At 41.6% G+C, this 15,797-nt stretch overlaps 1 protein-coding gene across 2 annotated transcripts in view; it reads left to right on the forward strand.

Annotated features, from left to right (window-relative positions):
* PHACTR1 (phosphatase and actin regulator 1) overlaps positions 1–15,797 on the forward strand; it is a 531,128-nt gene that overhangs the window by 479,099 nt on the left and 36,232 nt on the right. For both annotated transcript variants that reach the window (XM_012734131.1, XM_012734130.1), the window contains 2 exons: positions 7,471–7,718; positions 10,079–10,235. In XM_012734131.1, the coding sequence (XP_012589585.1) occupies positions 7,471–7,718; positions 10,079–10,235 (405 nt within the window). The remainder of the gene's footprint in view (positions 1–7,470; positions 7,719–10,078; positions 10,236–15,797) is intronic.

Genomic DNA, 15,797 nt, shown 5'->3' on the forward strand with positions numbered 1-15,797 from the left:
AATTTATCCTGCTCCTGAGTCCTGGAAACCTCTGTCTCCTTAATTCATAGAAAGGAAGAATTACAAAATGGTATAAAAACTTGTCAACATCTTGCATTTTCACCCCTATTATATCTATCTATTTATCTGTCTTTCTGTCTGTTTGTCTGTCTGTCTGTCTGTCTATCTATCTATCTATCTATGTATCTATCTATATTTTAGGAAAACGCATCATTTATGGCTTACCTAAATGGGGATAGAATCTTACCTCATTTTCCTAGGAGACTTATTTGGGGACTTCAGTATTTGTTTAAAGTCATTACAGAATGGCATATAAGAATTAAACTGCCCATAGTCAGGTTGAGCTCAGCAGTAGGACTTTAGCACTTCATCTCTCTCTATGTCTCCATACCCCATACCCTATGTCCCCATACCACCATTGCAGCAGTCTTGCAATGGTGCTCATCATCCTCTTCTTCCAGAACCTTCTCTCCCCATCATCACTTAGCCCAATTTTTAATGCCAGGTGGGGCTGATCATGTAATTATCTTATTAAAAAATATACCCTGTGTCAACTGGGTATGTTTTAACTTCATCTGTGGGACTAGGGCCTGCCTCACAACCTGTTTCCCCAATTTCTTTTATTTATTATCCCAGTGTTCCAATTAGACAAATCATTTGTAACTTCTCAAGCCCATTTCAAGCTCCCCCCCACCTCCATCCCTACACACACAAATACAGACACACTTCTGTCATCCCCTTAGAGCCTGGCCTGGAACACCAAGTTATCCTTCAGGGCTAGCTCCAGTGCCATTACTTAAAAGCAGCCTTTTCTGATTTTCCCAATGGGAATCAGTCACTTCTCTCTGCTTTCACAGTCTCAGTTTCACTCCTGTTATAGCATCTGTTAACATTATGTTAGAATGCTGTGTCTAAGCTTCTATCTCCATCCACATTGACTGAGCCTCTCAGAGACCAAGGCTATCATTAATTATCTTCATATACTAACCTCATTTCTATGTACATTTTTTAACTTGATGAAAACATTAATTGCATGTATGAACTAACATATTTTGTTTCAGGAATTCCATATTAGATTCCTCATATTGAATTCATGAAAACCCCTGATACTGAGTCTTGCTGTTGAAGGGAAGAATTAAAAGTTGATAACAGTGACCTACAGTTCTTTCCTCAGAAGAGTTTCTAAAGAGATAAGGCACAGAGATCAATACAAGAGAGAAAGCCTGTGTGCCTTCCTTCCCAGGACTGCGTGTGCACAGAAGATATAACAGGCTTATGGTTCCTCAATTCCAAGTGCTTCACCTTCAGGATGTCAGACCATAGCACTGAGATGTGGATGGGACTGTGGCATATGATGGTAACAAATGAACATAGAAGAAATTGGGGAGGCAGGTTGTGAGATACCCCTTAGCCCATGCAGCAAAGGTAGAGTGTACCCAGTTAACCCAAGACCCACCTCATTATTCCTCTCTAAAGTGGGTGAAGCAGGTTGTAGAAATGGCATTCCATTTGCCATGCTGCTTCATTATAACATTGATGAGAGATGAGAAAAAAAATTTCATACTTGGCTGGAGCTTCTCTCTGTGAAGTTTGTTATTTCTCCACATGTCTGCACAACCTTTTTCCAGGTATTCCAATTTTCCTCTCAAATTCCAAAGATGTACACAGGCGCATCAGTGGCATGTCTTGTCAGTTGTCCCAGTCTGAGTGTGTGTGTGTATGTGCGTATGTGTTTTACAGTGTGCATTCTTATCTTTCTCTCCAACTGCTGGGATAGTCTTTAGCCACTTGTGACCCTGAACTGAAATAACCAGGTTGGAATGATTGAATATAAATCATTGTTTCATATTCATTCAGAAGCTTTGTGATATTTTTGTGGTTAGAAGTACAGTATAGGCACATAATTGTTACTGCTAACAATTACAGTATGGTAAAACTGGTTTCTTACTGTTTTGCTTAAAATCAGTTTTCAAGAATCTATCAGTGATGTTTTAGTTCCTAATCAGTCACCAGGAAGAGGAATCATGAACATAAGTGATGCACAGTGAAATTCATTTTATTTCAAATGATAAGCAAACTAAATTATTTTTGTTTTTAAATATTTATTTATATATGCATACAGAATTGGGGTACAGACCAGAGGTGAATGGGCAGTGAGAAACTCACCAGAGACAGAGTGGAGTCAGAGTAGGCAGATCAACAAAGTACACTGCTGAGGGGAGCAGCGGGTGAGACAGGCAAGGTCTGCTGTGCCACGTGGGTCATTTCCAGGGCCAGGGATCAAACTCGCACTGAAGAAGCTGTGACCTGTTGCGCCACCAGGGAGGGTCTGAAACTAAATTCTTAATCCAAAAGACTTTAATGTGAATAATCTAGAAAATAACTCATTATATGAGTCAGCTGTTCCTCTGGGAATATGACACGTATTCTGAAAAATATGTTGTCTTTCAGGTCACTAGACTATTATTTTGTAGATCACTGATCTGGGCAACATATTGAGGAAAGCTGCTTCACTCACAGGGTCAGTGGGGGGCTCTTGTGTCGTGGAATAAGTCCTCAGAGACCAAAGCAGGGCTATCAATAACTATCAATATTAGGTGGAACCCTAATATTATCAAAGTGTGGATACAGTCCCAGAATGTCAGCCTGAGACACAGTCAGTCAGGAACTCTGCAAGCAGGATCTACCAGTCTTAACCTCTCAGTTTATACTGCAGATTTCTCACAACCAATCCTGAGGTTGCTTTAGAAGATACTCACAGGGTGTAACTCTGAATGCATCAATGCCAATTGGATGCTCTAGGTCAGTGGTTCCCAAATGGGTGATTTTCCCAATAGGTCATTTGACAATGACTGCAGATATTTTTGGTTGTCACAACTGGAGAACATACCACTGGCATCTGATAGGTAGAGACCAGAATGCCTACAATGCCCTGGATAGCCCTACCACAAAGACTTTTCTAACCCAAAATGTAAGTCATACCAAGGTTTAGAGAATCTGGTCTAGTCCCATCTTTTAGCCAAAATGTAATAGCTGCATCATTGGTGCTATATAAATTGAGTTTAGCACAACATTTTATAAAACTTTTCATGGTCACATATTTATTTTAATGCAAGTTGTGATTAGCATATAAAACCTGTGCTTACAAAGATATTGTTTAAGTTGAGGCTAAAAGAGTTTTAAGTGCTTTTAAGTGTCGACCTAAAATGACTATTACTTTGTCTTTTAACATTGGCATTTTACAAAAACATGTAAATAATATGTAAGCAGATTTTAAATATGGTACAAACACAAAAATTAAGGTGTGTGGATGATGGAGGTTAGGAAACTTTGGTTTAGACCTAAGGTCAGAAAGCTTTTATGTAAAGAAGTGAAGAACTGAATGGTAAGTATTCAAGGTTCACACACACCTTCTCTGCCATTTGGTACCAAAGCAGCCTTGACAATGACAGATGAGCCCAACCCAGTCATCATAATCCAATATCTAAGGCAAATTCCTTAGACTCAGAGCCCCAGGAACACTAGCCTTTGCCAGGTAGGACACTATTGCTTACCCTGGTTAGTAAGCTTTTAAATAGTTGTAAGTCAATGCCATCTTTATATGCATTTGTGCAATGTAGAAAGGTTAATCCACATACCTACTCTCTCGAATAGCACAGTTCAGTTTTTGGATATGGCATATGTAAAAAGTGGGCTCAAATTCCAGCTTTTTCCTTTGCTATCTTCATGGGTCTATTAACTGCCCTCTCAGAACCTTAGTTTCCTGCTTAATAAAATGAAGATATTTATACCTCTCCTGCAGGGTTGCTATAAAGAATAAATGAGATTCTGGATGTGAAAGTTTCTAGAACAAGGGGTGACAGTTGGTAAATAGTTGTTTTTTTTCTATTCCTGCCTTTCCTTCTCTACCTCAGTTCTTCCATTTATTCGATTGGATGCCCTTTTTGTCACTGAGCCATTGATAAATGTGCCAACCAAGTTAGGAGCCCAGCCAGATGCTACTATATACCTCCCTGAAAATTAAAATTCATCTGTTAATACTCTTCCAGTATCAATGGTTATATTGAAATCTACCTAAATATTAGTGATTCCATCCCATAGTTATTTAATTCAGCAAAAAAAAAAAAAAAAAGCAATTACTTGTGTCTGTTTTATATCAGACATGGTGTTAGGCACCTGCTATGAACATGAATAATACATAGTTCCTGCTTCTCAAGGAACCTCAGCTTGGTTGGGGAGGGGAAGCTAGTAAGCAAACATATGTTCACAATTTTCAAAATTGTAGAACCTCCTGAGGACATGGGGAACTTGCCTGAGACAAGTATTAAAAGATAAACAGAAATTAACAAAGTAGAGATGGGCTGGGGACATCTTCCAGACCGATAGCATGCTGAGTGTTTGCGTGTGTCAACAGAAGTTATACAGGGACAGAGGTGAGGAATAGGAATGAGGCTGGGTTAACATGGGTCAAATTGTACAAGATTTTGCTTGTCATGCTGTGTTTAGACTGCAGCTTCTAGGCTATTGGCTTTCACCTTAGCAGTGAAGCCTTGTATTTAGAGCAAACCCTCCAAGTGACAACTCCATTATGAAAAAACAGCATTTTTAAGACTGATGTTTGGCTGGGTATTCCGCTTCCAGTCCACAACCACCAGGGGAGGAGGCCCAGTGTAATAAGGTGCTGCATTTAGGTTGATTTGTTATGCCTTGAGAAGCATAACAGCCCAATGTGTGTTAAGTGGCTTTTCCATCTGTGTCACACTGTTGCACTGGTGCTGTTGACCAGGCAGGTTTTCAGAATTCTAAGGAATGGGACAACTAGTTCTGAGCTTTACACCATGGTTGTCTGACAGCCATGTGCGGAGTAAAATGAAACCTAGAGTTTTCAAGCCCAAAGGAAGACCATTTATAAAAATAACAGGTGAGGGTCTTACTCAAGGTCATGCCAAGGCTCACCTCACATATACCACCCCTGCTAAGCAGGCATGGTTTTTACAGTTTTGCGGAAGGAAACTTCAGTTAAATAATTTTTCCAGTGTCAAGTGGTAAAACTTAGACTATATTTTAACTCTTCATGAAGACTTTACCAGCCTTCTTGTCAGCTAACTCTTCTGCATTCATTTGTCTTTTCTTGTTGCCCTGCATTTCTGCAGTTACCACATGTGTGGGGTCACTTACATATTTGTCTTCCTTCCTCTGAGCACCTTTCCTGACATATAATTAACAGTCTGTGGGTATTTATCAATAGAATGCTTCAAAATCCTTTTCTTGGACTCACCTAGCTTCCTGAAAATAAAAACTTCCTCTCCTTCTAGGAGATTGGATGTCCTGTCATGGGCTGGATTCACTGCAGAATGATGACCTGATTGGACACTGTGGTCTCCAGCGGTTGCTGTGGTAACCCTTACACAGTTACTGATCACCATGACAGTCCCCTATTTTGCAAAGCTGGCAGCATGCTATCTGGTACCACCAAAGCAGCAGGGAGACCCTACTTATAACCCCTGTCTATGCATCCCTCCATGTATCTCTGAGGCAGGAGAAATCAGTCTTTTGTTTATCCCAGACTCCTCATTAGGCTGTCTCTTATCTTCCTTTGCATACTATTTCTTCTTTCTCTTGAAGCAATCTGCAGCCTCCTATCTGAAGGAAATTCTATGCTTTCTGGTTTCCAACTTTTTTCACTCTCAAAATAATCTTCCAATCAGACAAAAATATCTTTTCATTGCTTTTCAGCCCTCACTTTGTTACAGCCCCATTTTTGTGCCTCAGTAGAAACCACTGCACTGTAAGTGGGGAAATTAAATATTAACCTATAATTGGGGAGAGTTAACAGTGGGAAAAACACAAGCCTCTCCCACTCCAGATCCCATATTCCCAAGGTAGCAATCTAAACTGGTCAGATCACATTGGGTGTCTCCAGGAGAGGGCCACCCTTGTGAGGAGGGCAGCAAATCCCAGGGCTCACCTTTCAGTTCACTGTGTTTGTCACCCAGAGAGTAACTGTCCTGTACCCAACCTTCTGCTCTCATAGCCATTTGTATTAAATTAGGATGGAAACAAGCCAATGTCTATTATGCTGCCAAATTTTTGTAAATATGTGATTTCATCTTACTCAGCAGTTGAAGGGATTTTTTTTCCATTTATTTAGTCCATTGCCTCAAGTATCATAGCTCATAATGTGTTAACTAGATTTTCTACTTGTATCATTGAAGAGCTATATGAAAAATAGAAAAACAACTCTTTGGAAACAATGGAAGGAAGTTAATTAAATTTAAATTAGACATAACAATCATTTGAAGCATAATTAAAAGCTTCTAAGGAGACCATCATGTATTCATTCTTCATGAGGAAGATTTTTCTTCTTCTAGATATAAAGTATTCCAAATGTAAAATATACTGATGTATAGTATAAACTCACATTCCATTTCCTTATAAATGTGTCTTTTGGATGGTAAAATGCATTGATTTTCTTGTATTTAAAAATTCCCTAAATGAAAGATACAAATTCTATTTCTAGTTATTCTGAAAAAATAATTTTAATATTTAACTATATGTTTCTGTTCCATTATTCTTGCTGGACATCTTTCAAGATCTATCAAAAAAGGATTCTAAATTGCTTTAGACACCCACAATATACTCTATTAAGAAAATAACTACTTTATTTTCTTTATTTTTGATGATACACATCTCCTCATTTTCTCACCATGACTTTATATGGGTTTTATATGAAGTAAAATATATTTTAATTAAAAATATTTTATATAAGCTGACTCAGTCTGAGACAATCATCATTGCTTCTCAGGAAACTGACCTTCAGAAACTTCAAGCTGTGACTGCTGAGGTTCTGACAATCATCCTTGGGAAAGAACTTTCTCTGAGTCACCCTGGCCCTGACCCATGGGTCTCCAGCCTATGGGCACACTTCACTTTCTCTGTATGTCTATCTATTCTCTCCCACTTGCCTGCTCCCAACAAGCATGCTGCATAGTTTGGAATGTGAGACCCTCACATCTTGCCCCTTTCTCTTCTGAATCAGTAGCTTCACCATCAAGAGAAAATCCTTGTGCTATGAGAAGTGTGATTGCAACCTACCTTTGGCACTTGGATATTGGTCTTAACCAGAAATATTTGTTGAATCAGAAATTTTTCTATTAATAATTACAGAGAACTTGAAATGGATCACCTTAGCCATTTAAGTGTATAGTTCAGTGGCAATAAGTTCACTCACATTGTTGAGCAGCCACCAGCCACTATCATCCATTGGTATTAAACTTCTCATTCCCTATTCTCATGCTCCTACCATCAAGAGGAAATCTGCTGTCCTAAAATGGTTAACAGTAAAGTGAGAGATGAGACCTGAATCGTAGAGAAGCCCTTTTTTCCTGGAACAGGACAAGTTTTAATGATTCCAGTGCACGACTATGTTAGCCTGAATGAATGTCTTCTTTCCTCTTTCTGTTTCAACAGCTCTGAGCAGCGCGTCCCCTGCGCCCCTTCTTACCATAGCTCTGGTTTGCACTCGGGTGACGGTATCACAAAAGCAGGACCTCTGGGCCTTCCGGAAATAAGACAAGTGCCAACTGTTGTGATTGAATGTGATGACAATAAAGAAAATGTGCCTCATGAGTCGGACTATGAAGACTCTTCTTGCCTCTACACAAGGGAAGAGGAGGAGGACGAGGAAGACGAGGAGGACGGCAGCCCCCTGTACACCAGTGCGTGCATCCCAGCCCTGCCCAGGGCCATGGGGTATCGCTTAGTGGAAGGAGCTGCCAGGGCTGTCTGATACTCTAGGTTCTACATCAGGGTCTGTCGTCAACTGGCCCTAAGTCATGGAGCAGCTTGATTAACCTCTAGGGGCCACAGGTTCTTCAATTTACTAATGAAGAATGAGAAGTGGTAGAGGGTAAATGTCCTCACAGCTCTAAATATTGCAACACCACATGCTTCCTACTTAAATGGCTCTTTTCTTTGATTGCTTCCCTTAAGATGCTACTTCCTCTCTCACAACAAGAAGAGGGGGAGTCATAAAGTTCAGTTTCAGTTTGCAAGATACTCAGACATACTAACCATTGTGTGCACAACAAATTCACTTCTAGACATACATCAATTACTTGAGAATGTTCTAAGGCCTCTAAATATGCTAGCGAACAGGGCCTTCCCTGGTGACACAACAGGTGAAAGTGTTGCCCTATGAAGCTAGCCACAGTCACTTCAGTGCAAGTTTGATCCCTGGCCAGGGAGCCTACCCACCTGGCATCACAGACACACCCGACCCCTGACCCGCCCTTGCTCCCCTCAGCAGTGTATTTTGTCAGTCTACCTGTTCTACTCCCCACTCTATCTCTGGTGAATCCTCTCACTGCCCCTGCACCTCTCTGGCCTGTACCCCAGTTCTGTATACATAAATAAATACAGCTTTTTTAAAAAAAAAGATACATGATTTAAAAAATATTCTAGAAAAGATATAAAGAAAGTGAAGCTAAAATCTTTCACTGTGGTCAGAAATGATAAGTATGGCCTCCCTGGTGGCCTAGGGGTTAAGCCTCAGCTCTATCATACAGCCTGAGTCCCATACCCAACCAGGGAGCTGACCCACATGGCACAGCAGCCCTCTCCTGTCTTACCTGCTGCTCCTCTCAGCAGTGTATTTCAGTAGATCTGCCTGTTCTTCTCCCCATTCAGTCTCTGCTCAGTCCTCTCACAACCCCTACTGCTACTGCCCTAAATAAATAAATAATCTTAAAAAAAAGAAAAGTGATAAATTATGTGAATATAGACTGATATTTGATCGACTTTTTCATAAGTTAATTCACATTACATAGACCTTTTACTAAAAATGCACTGTATATCTGACAACATGCTGTTTTAGTCTCGTATCTGCATCTTACAATAACTGGTAACACAGACAACACCCCCTTCTTTTACAGATAAGGGGACAAAATAACGAGGCAAGGGCTTGCTTAGAACCTCACATATGTTAAGTGGCTGTGCTGGGATTTGATGCCCACTGAGCCTAATTCCAAAGTCTACATGAGTTGAAGAAAAAAGAGATGAACAGCACTAGATAAAATCCAAAGGAATCCCTCAAGTTTGCTGTTTCCCAGTCTCTTCCTCTTGCTTTTCACTCCCCAGGCTTCAGATTGCTTGCTAAATTTGAGAGCTGGCAGGAATCCTGGTGAACAATGAAATGATCAAAAATAACATTGAGCACTTCATAACGTCAAAGGCCCACTTGATGGCTGAATGGAAGGAGCAGCTGCTTGGCCATTTCTTGCCCAGAGAATAAAACGTTTTAGAGTGGAGTTTCTTAACCTCCACATTATAGACACTTTGCACCAAAAACTGTTTGTCTTGGAAACCATCTGTGCATGTAGGGTATTTAGTAGCATGCCTGGCTCTACCTACTAGATGCAATCCCCCTGTCAAACCCCAGTTTTGACAAACAAAAGTGTCTCTGGATCTTGCCCAGTGTTCCTTGAAGGTGAAATCGGGGGTGCAAAATGCCCCTAATGTAGATCTGTGAGCTTATACCCTGTTCTCTCAGAATGTCTTGCCTTAAAAAGAAGAAATGATCTCAGAATATTGCCTTGGAAAGACCATGTTTCCACTCCTCTTCCAAACTGACCCATTATCTCTGTCCAGGTTTATTTTCCTTATACCCCAGCACTGCTGGCACTTTCCCCCATGGGGCCCCCCTGCTGCTGGAGTCACAGATGCCCTGCAGTCACCAGTCTTCCCTCCTCAGCGAAGCTTCCCTCTGTGCCCTCTCCCCCTGCACTCTGCTGCACACACAGTCTGTCCTACCCTTTGTGATGTTTCCCACATGCTGGCCATTCCTAGAGAGAACCCATCGCCAGTCCCTGCTGTCTTCCTCACACACCTACCACCCTGTGGGTTCCTGGAAGATGCAGGCTGCAGAAACTCTGTGGAAATGTCTGTTATGGCCTTAACTGCTCTCAGGTGTTAAGCCCTTTGTGTATGTCCTTCTACCTTACCTTGGGGTCCATGCATGGCCCTGGGGAACCCAAGCAGGTTTGAGTAGGCATTATTAATTTTTTTCCCCCCCCTGCAGGCTCCTTGGCCATGAAGGTATGCAGGAAGGACTCCTTAGCCATCAAACTCAGCAACAGACCCTCCAAGAGAGAACTCGAAGAAAAGAACATCCTTCCCAGGCAGACAGATGAAGAGAGACTGGAGCTGAGACAGCAGATTGGTACCAAGCTAACCAGGTAGGACTGCAGAATGACCAACTCCACATATTTAAGTAGAAGTATTTAGGCACCATCCCTAAATCAGGTCTTGAATAGCTTATAGCAGAAAGTCATTTCTCCTCAGTGTTGCTTCTATTGTCCCCTCCCATTTCCAACATCTTGGAAATTTCATGTGATTAATGGTTCAGGGAATAGTTGAGATAAGTTTTCAAGGTGAATAGCCAGCAGTAGAAAAAGTACCACCAGCTAATTGAACTGAGGGTCTATAAGCATAGAATTCAGGGTTTGGTTAAGCACCAAGTTATCAAGTAGACATATTTGCTACTATACCATGCAACTAAAAGAGGTCAGTGGTTATTAATATGTCTCATTATTTAACTGTGGCTCGCCTTACCATGTAAATATTAACACAAAGGTGTGAGGTATGTTACATTAATATATCAGATGCCTACGTGTATTTGTAACACAGAACAAGCTGTCATTTGCGAACCACATATTAGTTGCCAGGCCTCCTACTAAACATGTTACATGTATGTTTACATTTCATTTTCAAGTATCCCCATGAACTAGAGTTTCTTGTGCCCATTTTACAGATTAGCAAGTCAGGTGTACAGAACTTCCGCTAGCCGCATAATGTGACGGAATGGCTCCCTCTTGGCACTGTGTCTTTCTGCCTCTCTGTAGTAATTGTCACATGAGCCCTTACTTTGTACCAAACCCTGTGCTGAGTGTTGGAGACAATGTCTAGAAGTATCCCAGGGGCTTTACCCGACTCTCCCTTTACTATTTCTATAGCGATGAGTAAATCCCTTTTTATGTTGGTCTAAGTTTCTGCCTTTGTAAAATGAATTACTTACAACTCATTTTATACAGTGGACACTCTGGCCCACTCAGCCGTGAGTATTCCATGTTCTCAGGTGAGGAAACTGGTACTTAAAGAGATTCTAGAGGCATAAAGTCACCCAACTGTGTGCGGGAATACCTCCCTCCCACATTTTGTACCTAAGGGCATCTCCTTTCTCATACTTACCTTTATTTCCTCCTGGAAGGTATTGTAGTGATTCAGGGCTGTGTACAATGATATATGCTGATGGAGGACTTATCCTTGTATCATAGAGTATTAGAGACAGAATGAAAATTCCTAACTGCTGCCCTCTACTCACAGTCCTCAGTCAGCCAGATCAGCTTAATACTTCTGTGACAGCTACTCACAGTGTTCTGGAGAGCCTGACTCTTCAAAAGCCTTCCTTCAGTAGAACTGATAGCTCTGTCCTATCCCTTTGGCTCTGTTCTCTTCCTTCTGTAGGTTCTCAAAGTCTCATCCTTCTTAATAGCTTGCATGTTTCAGTATCATTGGAGACAAGTTCTTTCATCTAAGACACTTAACTCTCTATCTAGATGACAGGTCGAGAAGAGAGGACATTGAGCACATTTAGCACGTTGAATGGCCCACATCAGGTGGACAGGCCAGATCTGCATCTCAAGGTCTTTTTTGAGGAAGTGTAGCCACTGACACACGGAGTTTAAGGGACTGTTCCCTTCAAAATTAGAATCCAGCTCTGTGCTTCCAGCCATTCATTTACCCTGAAGCCTCTGCAGAGAGACTTTGAGAAACAGAATGTGCCCCTGATGCAAAGAGTTGTCTAAGGTCATGAGCTTGGGTTCTGGCTGTTGCTATAGTTTTCTAAGCCTCATTTGCACTCCTGGGCCTTCATTTCCTAATCCTCAAGGATTAGATTAGGTCATTTGTTCAATGTGCAAAACTGCAGCTTCCTTATCATAAAAAGAATCTGAAAGAATATAGGAATCTGTTGCTGAGTTTGCATTTCTGGTGCTCTGAGGCTGCAGCATTCCCTGGCTACTGAAGTTAGTGAAAGTGAACTGGATCTTCAGTCTCTGAAAGGTGTGTCAGTAGGTCTGCAGGCCCAGAGTCAGCAAGATATAAATATAATTCTTACCTGATAGTTTTAGTAGCATCAATAGTTTTAATAGCATTTAATAGTCATACAACATCCAAGAATAACCCACAATGACAGTAGGAACAGAAACAGCAAATACAATAATGTTGAGTTTCTGTAGAACAATGCACATCCAATACAAGAATTCCCTATAAATTCTATGTAAGAATTCAGTCTCCTAAACCTCATACACTGCTCATGGCAATGTTTTGATAATAAACAATTGTTTTACTCAACTGCCTTTTAGAAATGCAAATATGAGGCACACACATGGTCAATTGGGTATTCCCCTCTCTGCAGAGAACCACGAGTTGAGCAAGGCCTCCACTCAAGAGTGGGGGGATGAAAACAGAACTTCGATGCTAATGTGTTTTATATCATCCTCTTATTTTTTTAAAGACTCATTTACTTATGCATACAAGAGCCCCAGCTCTTGTTCAGACCAAAGGAGGAAGGTTAGAGGTTTCACCAGTACAGTGTATGGAACAACACAGGCAGATCAACAGAAACAAACTGCTGAGGGGTGAGGGGAGCAGAGGGCGAAAGTGAGAGATCTGCCAAACCATGTGGGTCAGCTCCTTGGCGGGGGGTGGAACTTTGCTGCAGTGGCTGTGGACAGCTTCACAGTGGTGCATTATAACCCCTGTGCCCCAGGGAGGCCCCTATATCATCCCCTTTAAGTCAGCAGGCCTAGTATAGCAGTGCCATAGCCCTGTGTATAATACGTACAAAAGAAATGGCATATGGGGAAGTGTATGCTTAGATTTTTCATTTTTTGATCGAGTTCTCAAATGTACAGTCTGCAGTTCTATGGGTCCCCTCTGAGGGCTACATGATCAAGTCTTTTCATCTCCTAAGAACTCTGGTTAGTAGAAATATCACCTGAAAAGGAAGCACTCCTAGGCTCTCAGTCTAATGCTGCATTTCCACCGCAAAGGCCTGTTAGCTGCTGCCACTGCGCCACCTGCTGGGAACGGGAGGGATGGACTGAGGATCCCTGCTCCCAGGCCTCAGAAAGCTCTCTGGAGAGTCTCTGATCAAGGTTGAAAAGAGAACTCCACAGACACGGGTGAGGGCAGGCAAGGAGTCAGCATTCATTGATTAGCAAAAGAGCAAGGAAAGAGAGCTCCAGGGAGACCTCTCTGGCATGAGAGGTTTCCCAGGATGCCTGGGATAGGGGTCTACCAATTTAGGCCTGGAGCTTTGAGAGCACATTAATTATTTATTGTCTGAAAATCAAGGAAACTAAAGTCCATTTTGTTTTTCTCAGTGTGGTTCATTTACTGTTGCTAATGTGAGCACCAATCAGATGACTTGGTGGTGAGGCAGGGCTGGTAACCTCTATGAGAGGCAGGAGACTGTGCGCCTAAAACTCCAGTTTGACCTGCTCTGATCCCAGGGCCTGCAACTCATTTCCTTTGCAACCATCAACCTGGTAAGCTGTAAAGCCCAGGATTTCACAGGCTTGGGAAAAACAGTAATGAAAGCCAAGAACCAGGGAAATTTATGCTAGCAGTTATCTGGACCTAGAGTCACCAGATACGCTTAACCTCTGGTTTACCAGCATGTGGGAACAGCAGAGTTCTGTTAGTCAGTCTTGTCCCTGTTCCAGCACCCTTCCTGTCTCAGAAATATAGATGTATAGAACAATCCCTCACCCCACTAGAACCCTCCAAGCACAAGATCTTGTTACTTCCTTATGGGTCTCTTCTCTGGTCCTTCAACCAGAGCTCTAGGAAGTGAGCAACATAACTGTAATCCCAGCTCTCAGATCCACATTTAGTGCCTTTCATTTATAAAGCTTTCTTATTTTTTTTTAAAGATTTATTTATTTATGCATATAGAACTGGGGTTCAGGCTAGAGATGCAGGGGTGATGAGATGATTCACCAGAGACAGAGTGAGGAGCAGAACAGGCAGATCTATTGAAATACACTGCTGAGGGGAGCAGCAGGCCAGATAGGAGAGGCTGCTGTGTCATGTGGGTCAGCTCCTTGGCTGGGGATTGAACTTATGTTTCAGTGGCTGGTGATAACTTCATAAAGCTGAGACTTAACCCTTTGTGCCACCATGACGGCCCCATTTTAAAAGCTTTTTATTCCACCAAGAATATAGTCAATTCACAGTATTCCACTTTATTTTTTTGAAATCTAGTTTACTAACACCTCCAAACTCATTATTTAAGAAATTAGACATAGATACCAACTTCTCAATGTTAAGTTGGACCTCATCATTGACTATACCTTTGATCCTTTTCCACTTTCCTGCATGGGGCATTGATTGGTACAGAAATGGAAACCCACTCCCAACCCTTGTCCCCTAGGAATGGAACTCGAGATCACTGGGAACAAGACTTTTAGGAACTAAAGAGAAGTCTGATGCCTAAAAATATCTTTGTTTCTGAAGAATTCTGTAGTAAGTATTGTTTATCATAAAAAGGAGCTAAGATACAGAATCAGGAACTGATCTGGGCCACTACTAGGCATTCTCTCAAGGAACAGCCCACCTTTACAGACCCAGCAGCCCAGGCCACTCCAAGTGAGATTCTCTCACCCTGTCCCCTCCAGTGTCCTCTGTAATGTTTGGATAGGATGGGGAGAGAAAAGGATAAGGAAAAGAAACAAAAGTGGGAGGTACCTTGCAGTGCATGTAGGAGTATGTTATCTAAATTAAGCTCAAGAGTAAATGAGGATACATCCAGCCTGCCTCCCCAACACACTTGTTCCCCTAAAATATCTCTTCACCCTTAAAATATCACCCTCCCACCCAGGGGTAAATTGTCATCATTTTGTGCAGTCATGGTAGATTAGAACTTTCTCAGGACTGCCTGAGCTTAAACAGGCAGAGTCCCTCTTTAGCCACAGTCACCTCCAGACACCAGCCCTTGGAGACCAAGGAAAGAATGTTTCACCTTGTGATGTCTTTTGCCAAACCAGATCTACCCAGTGATTCAGTCCACTCACCTATTATTACTATTATTATTCCCAATGATTAAAGAAAGATACTCATTTAATTTAAGATACTTGTATTATCAATTTCTTAACAAAGTGACTCCAAACTGTAGCCTGTATTCTCACAGTTGTAGGGAAGTCCAAGACTTCCCTACAGGTGAGTATCTGTGAGGGCGCTGAGGGAGAAGCTGTTCCAGCCCCTTTCCTGCCTCTGGTGTTTTCTGACAGCGTTGGCATTTCTGGGCTCATAGGTGCATCACACTGATTTCTGCTTTCATCTTCATTCTTTCTGCGTGTACTGTGACTTTGTTCAAATTCACCTTTTTTTTTTTTTTTTTTGTATGGAAACCATTGGTAGACAACTATTGGACTAGAATTTTCTTAATGACCTGCTCTTAACTTGACAGTTCTACAAAACCCCATCTCCAGATAAGGCCATTTTCTGAGCAAATTGGGGGATGGTGATTAGAACTTCATTATATGAATTTGGGGAAGTAGCAGTTCAGCACAGGAAATACAAAATGGGTTGACTTATGGAAGTATCACAACCTCAAATGTGTGAAGGGGCCAGAGAAATACTGAACATCAGTGAAGCAGTGAAGTTCTAAGATTGTTCATGGACCTGAGATGAAATGGAAAATTCCATCTCTTATTTAAAAGTACCATCTCTGT

This window comes from Condylura cristata, unplaced genomic scaffold, assembly GCF_000260355.1.
Source record: "Condylura cristata isolate star-nosed mole 26May11 unplaced genomic scaffold, ConCri1.0 scaffold00046, whole genome shotgun sequence".
Classification (NCBI taxonomy): Eukaryota; Metazoa; Chordata; class Mammalia; order Eulipotyphla; family Talpidae; genus Condylura; species Condylura cristata.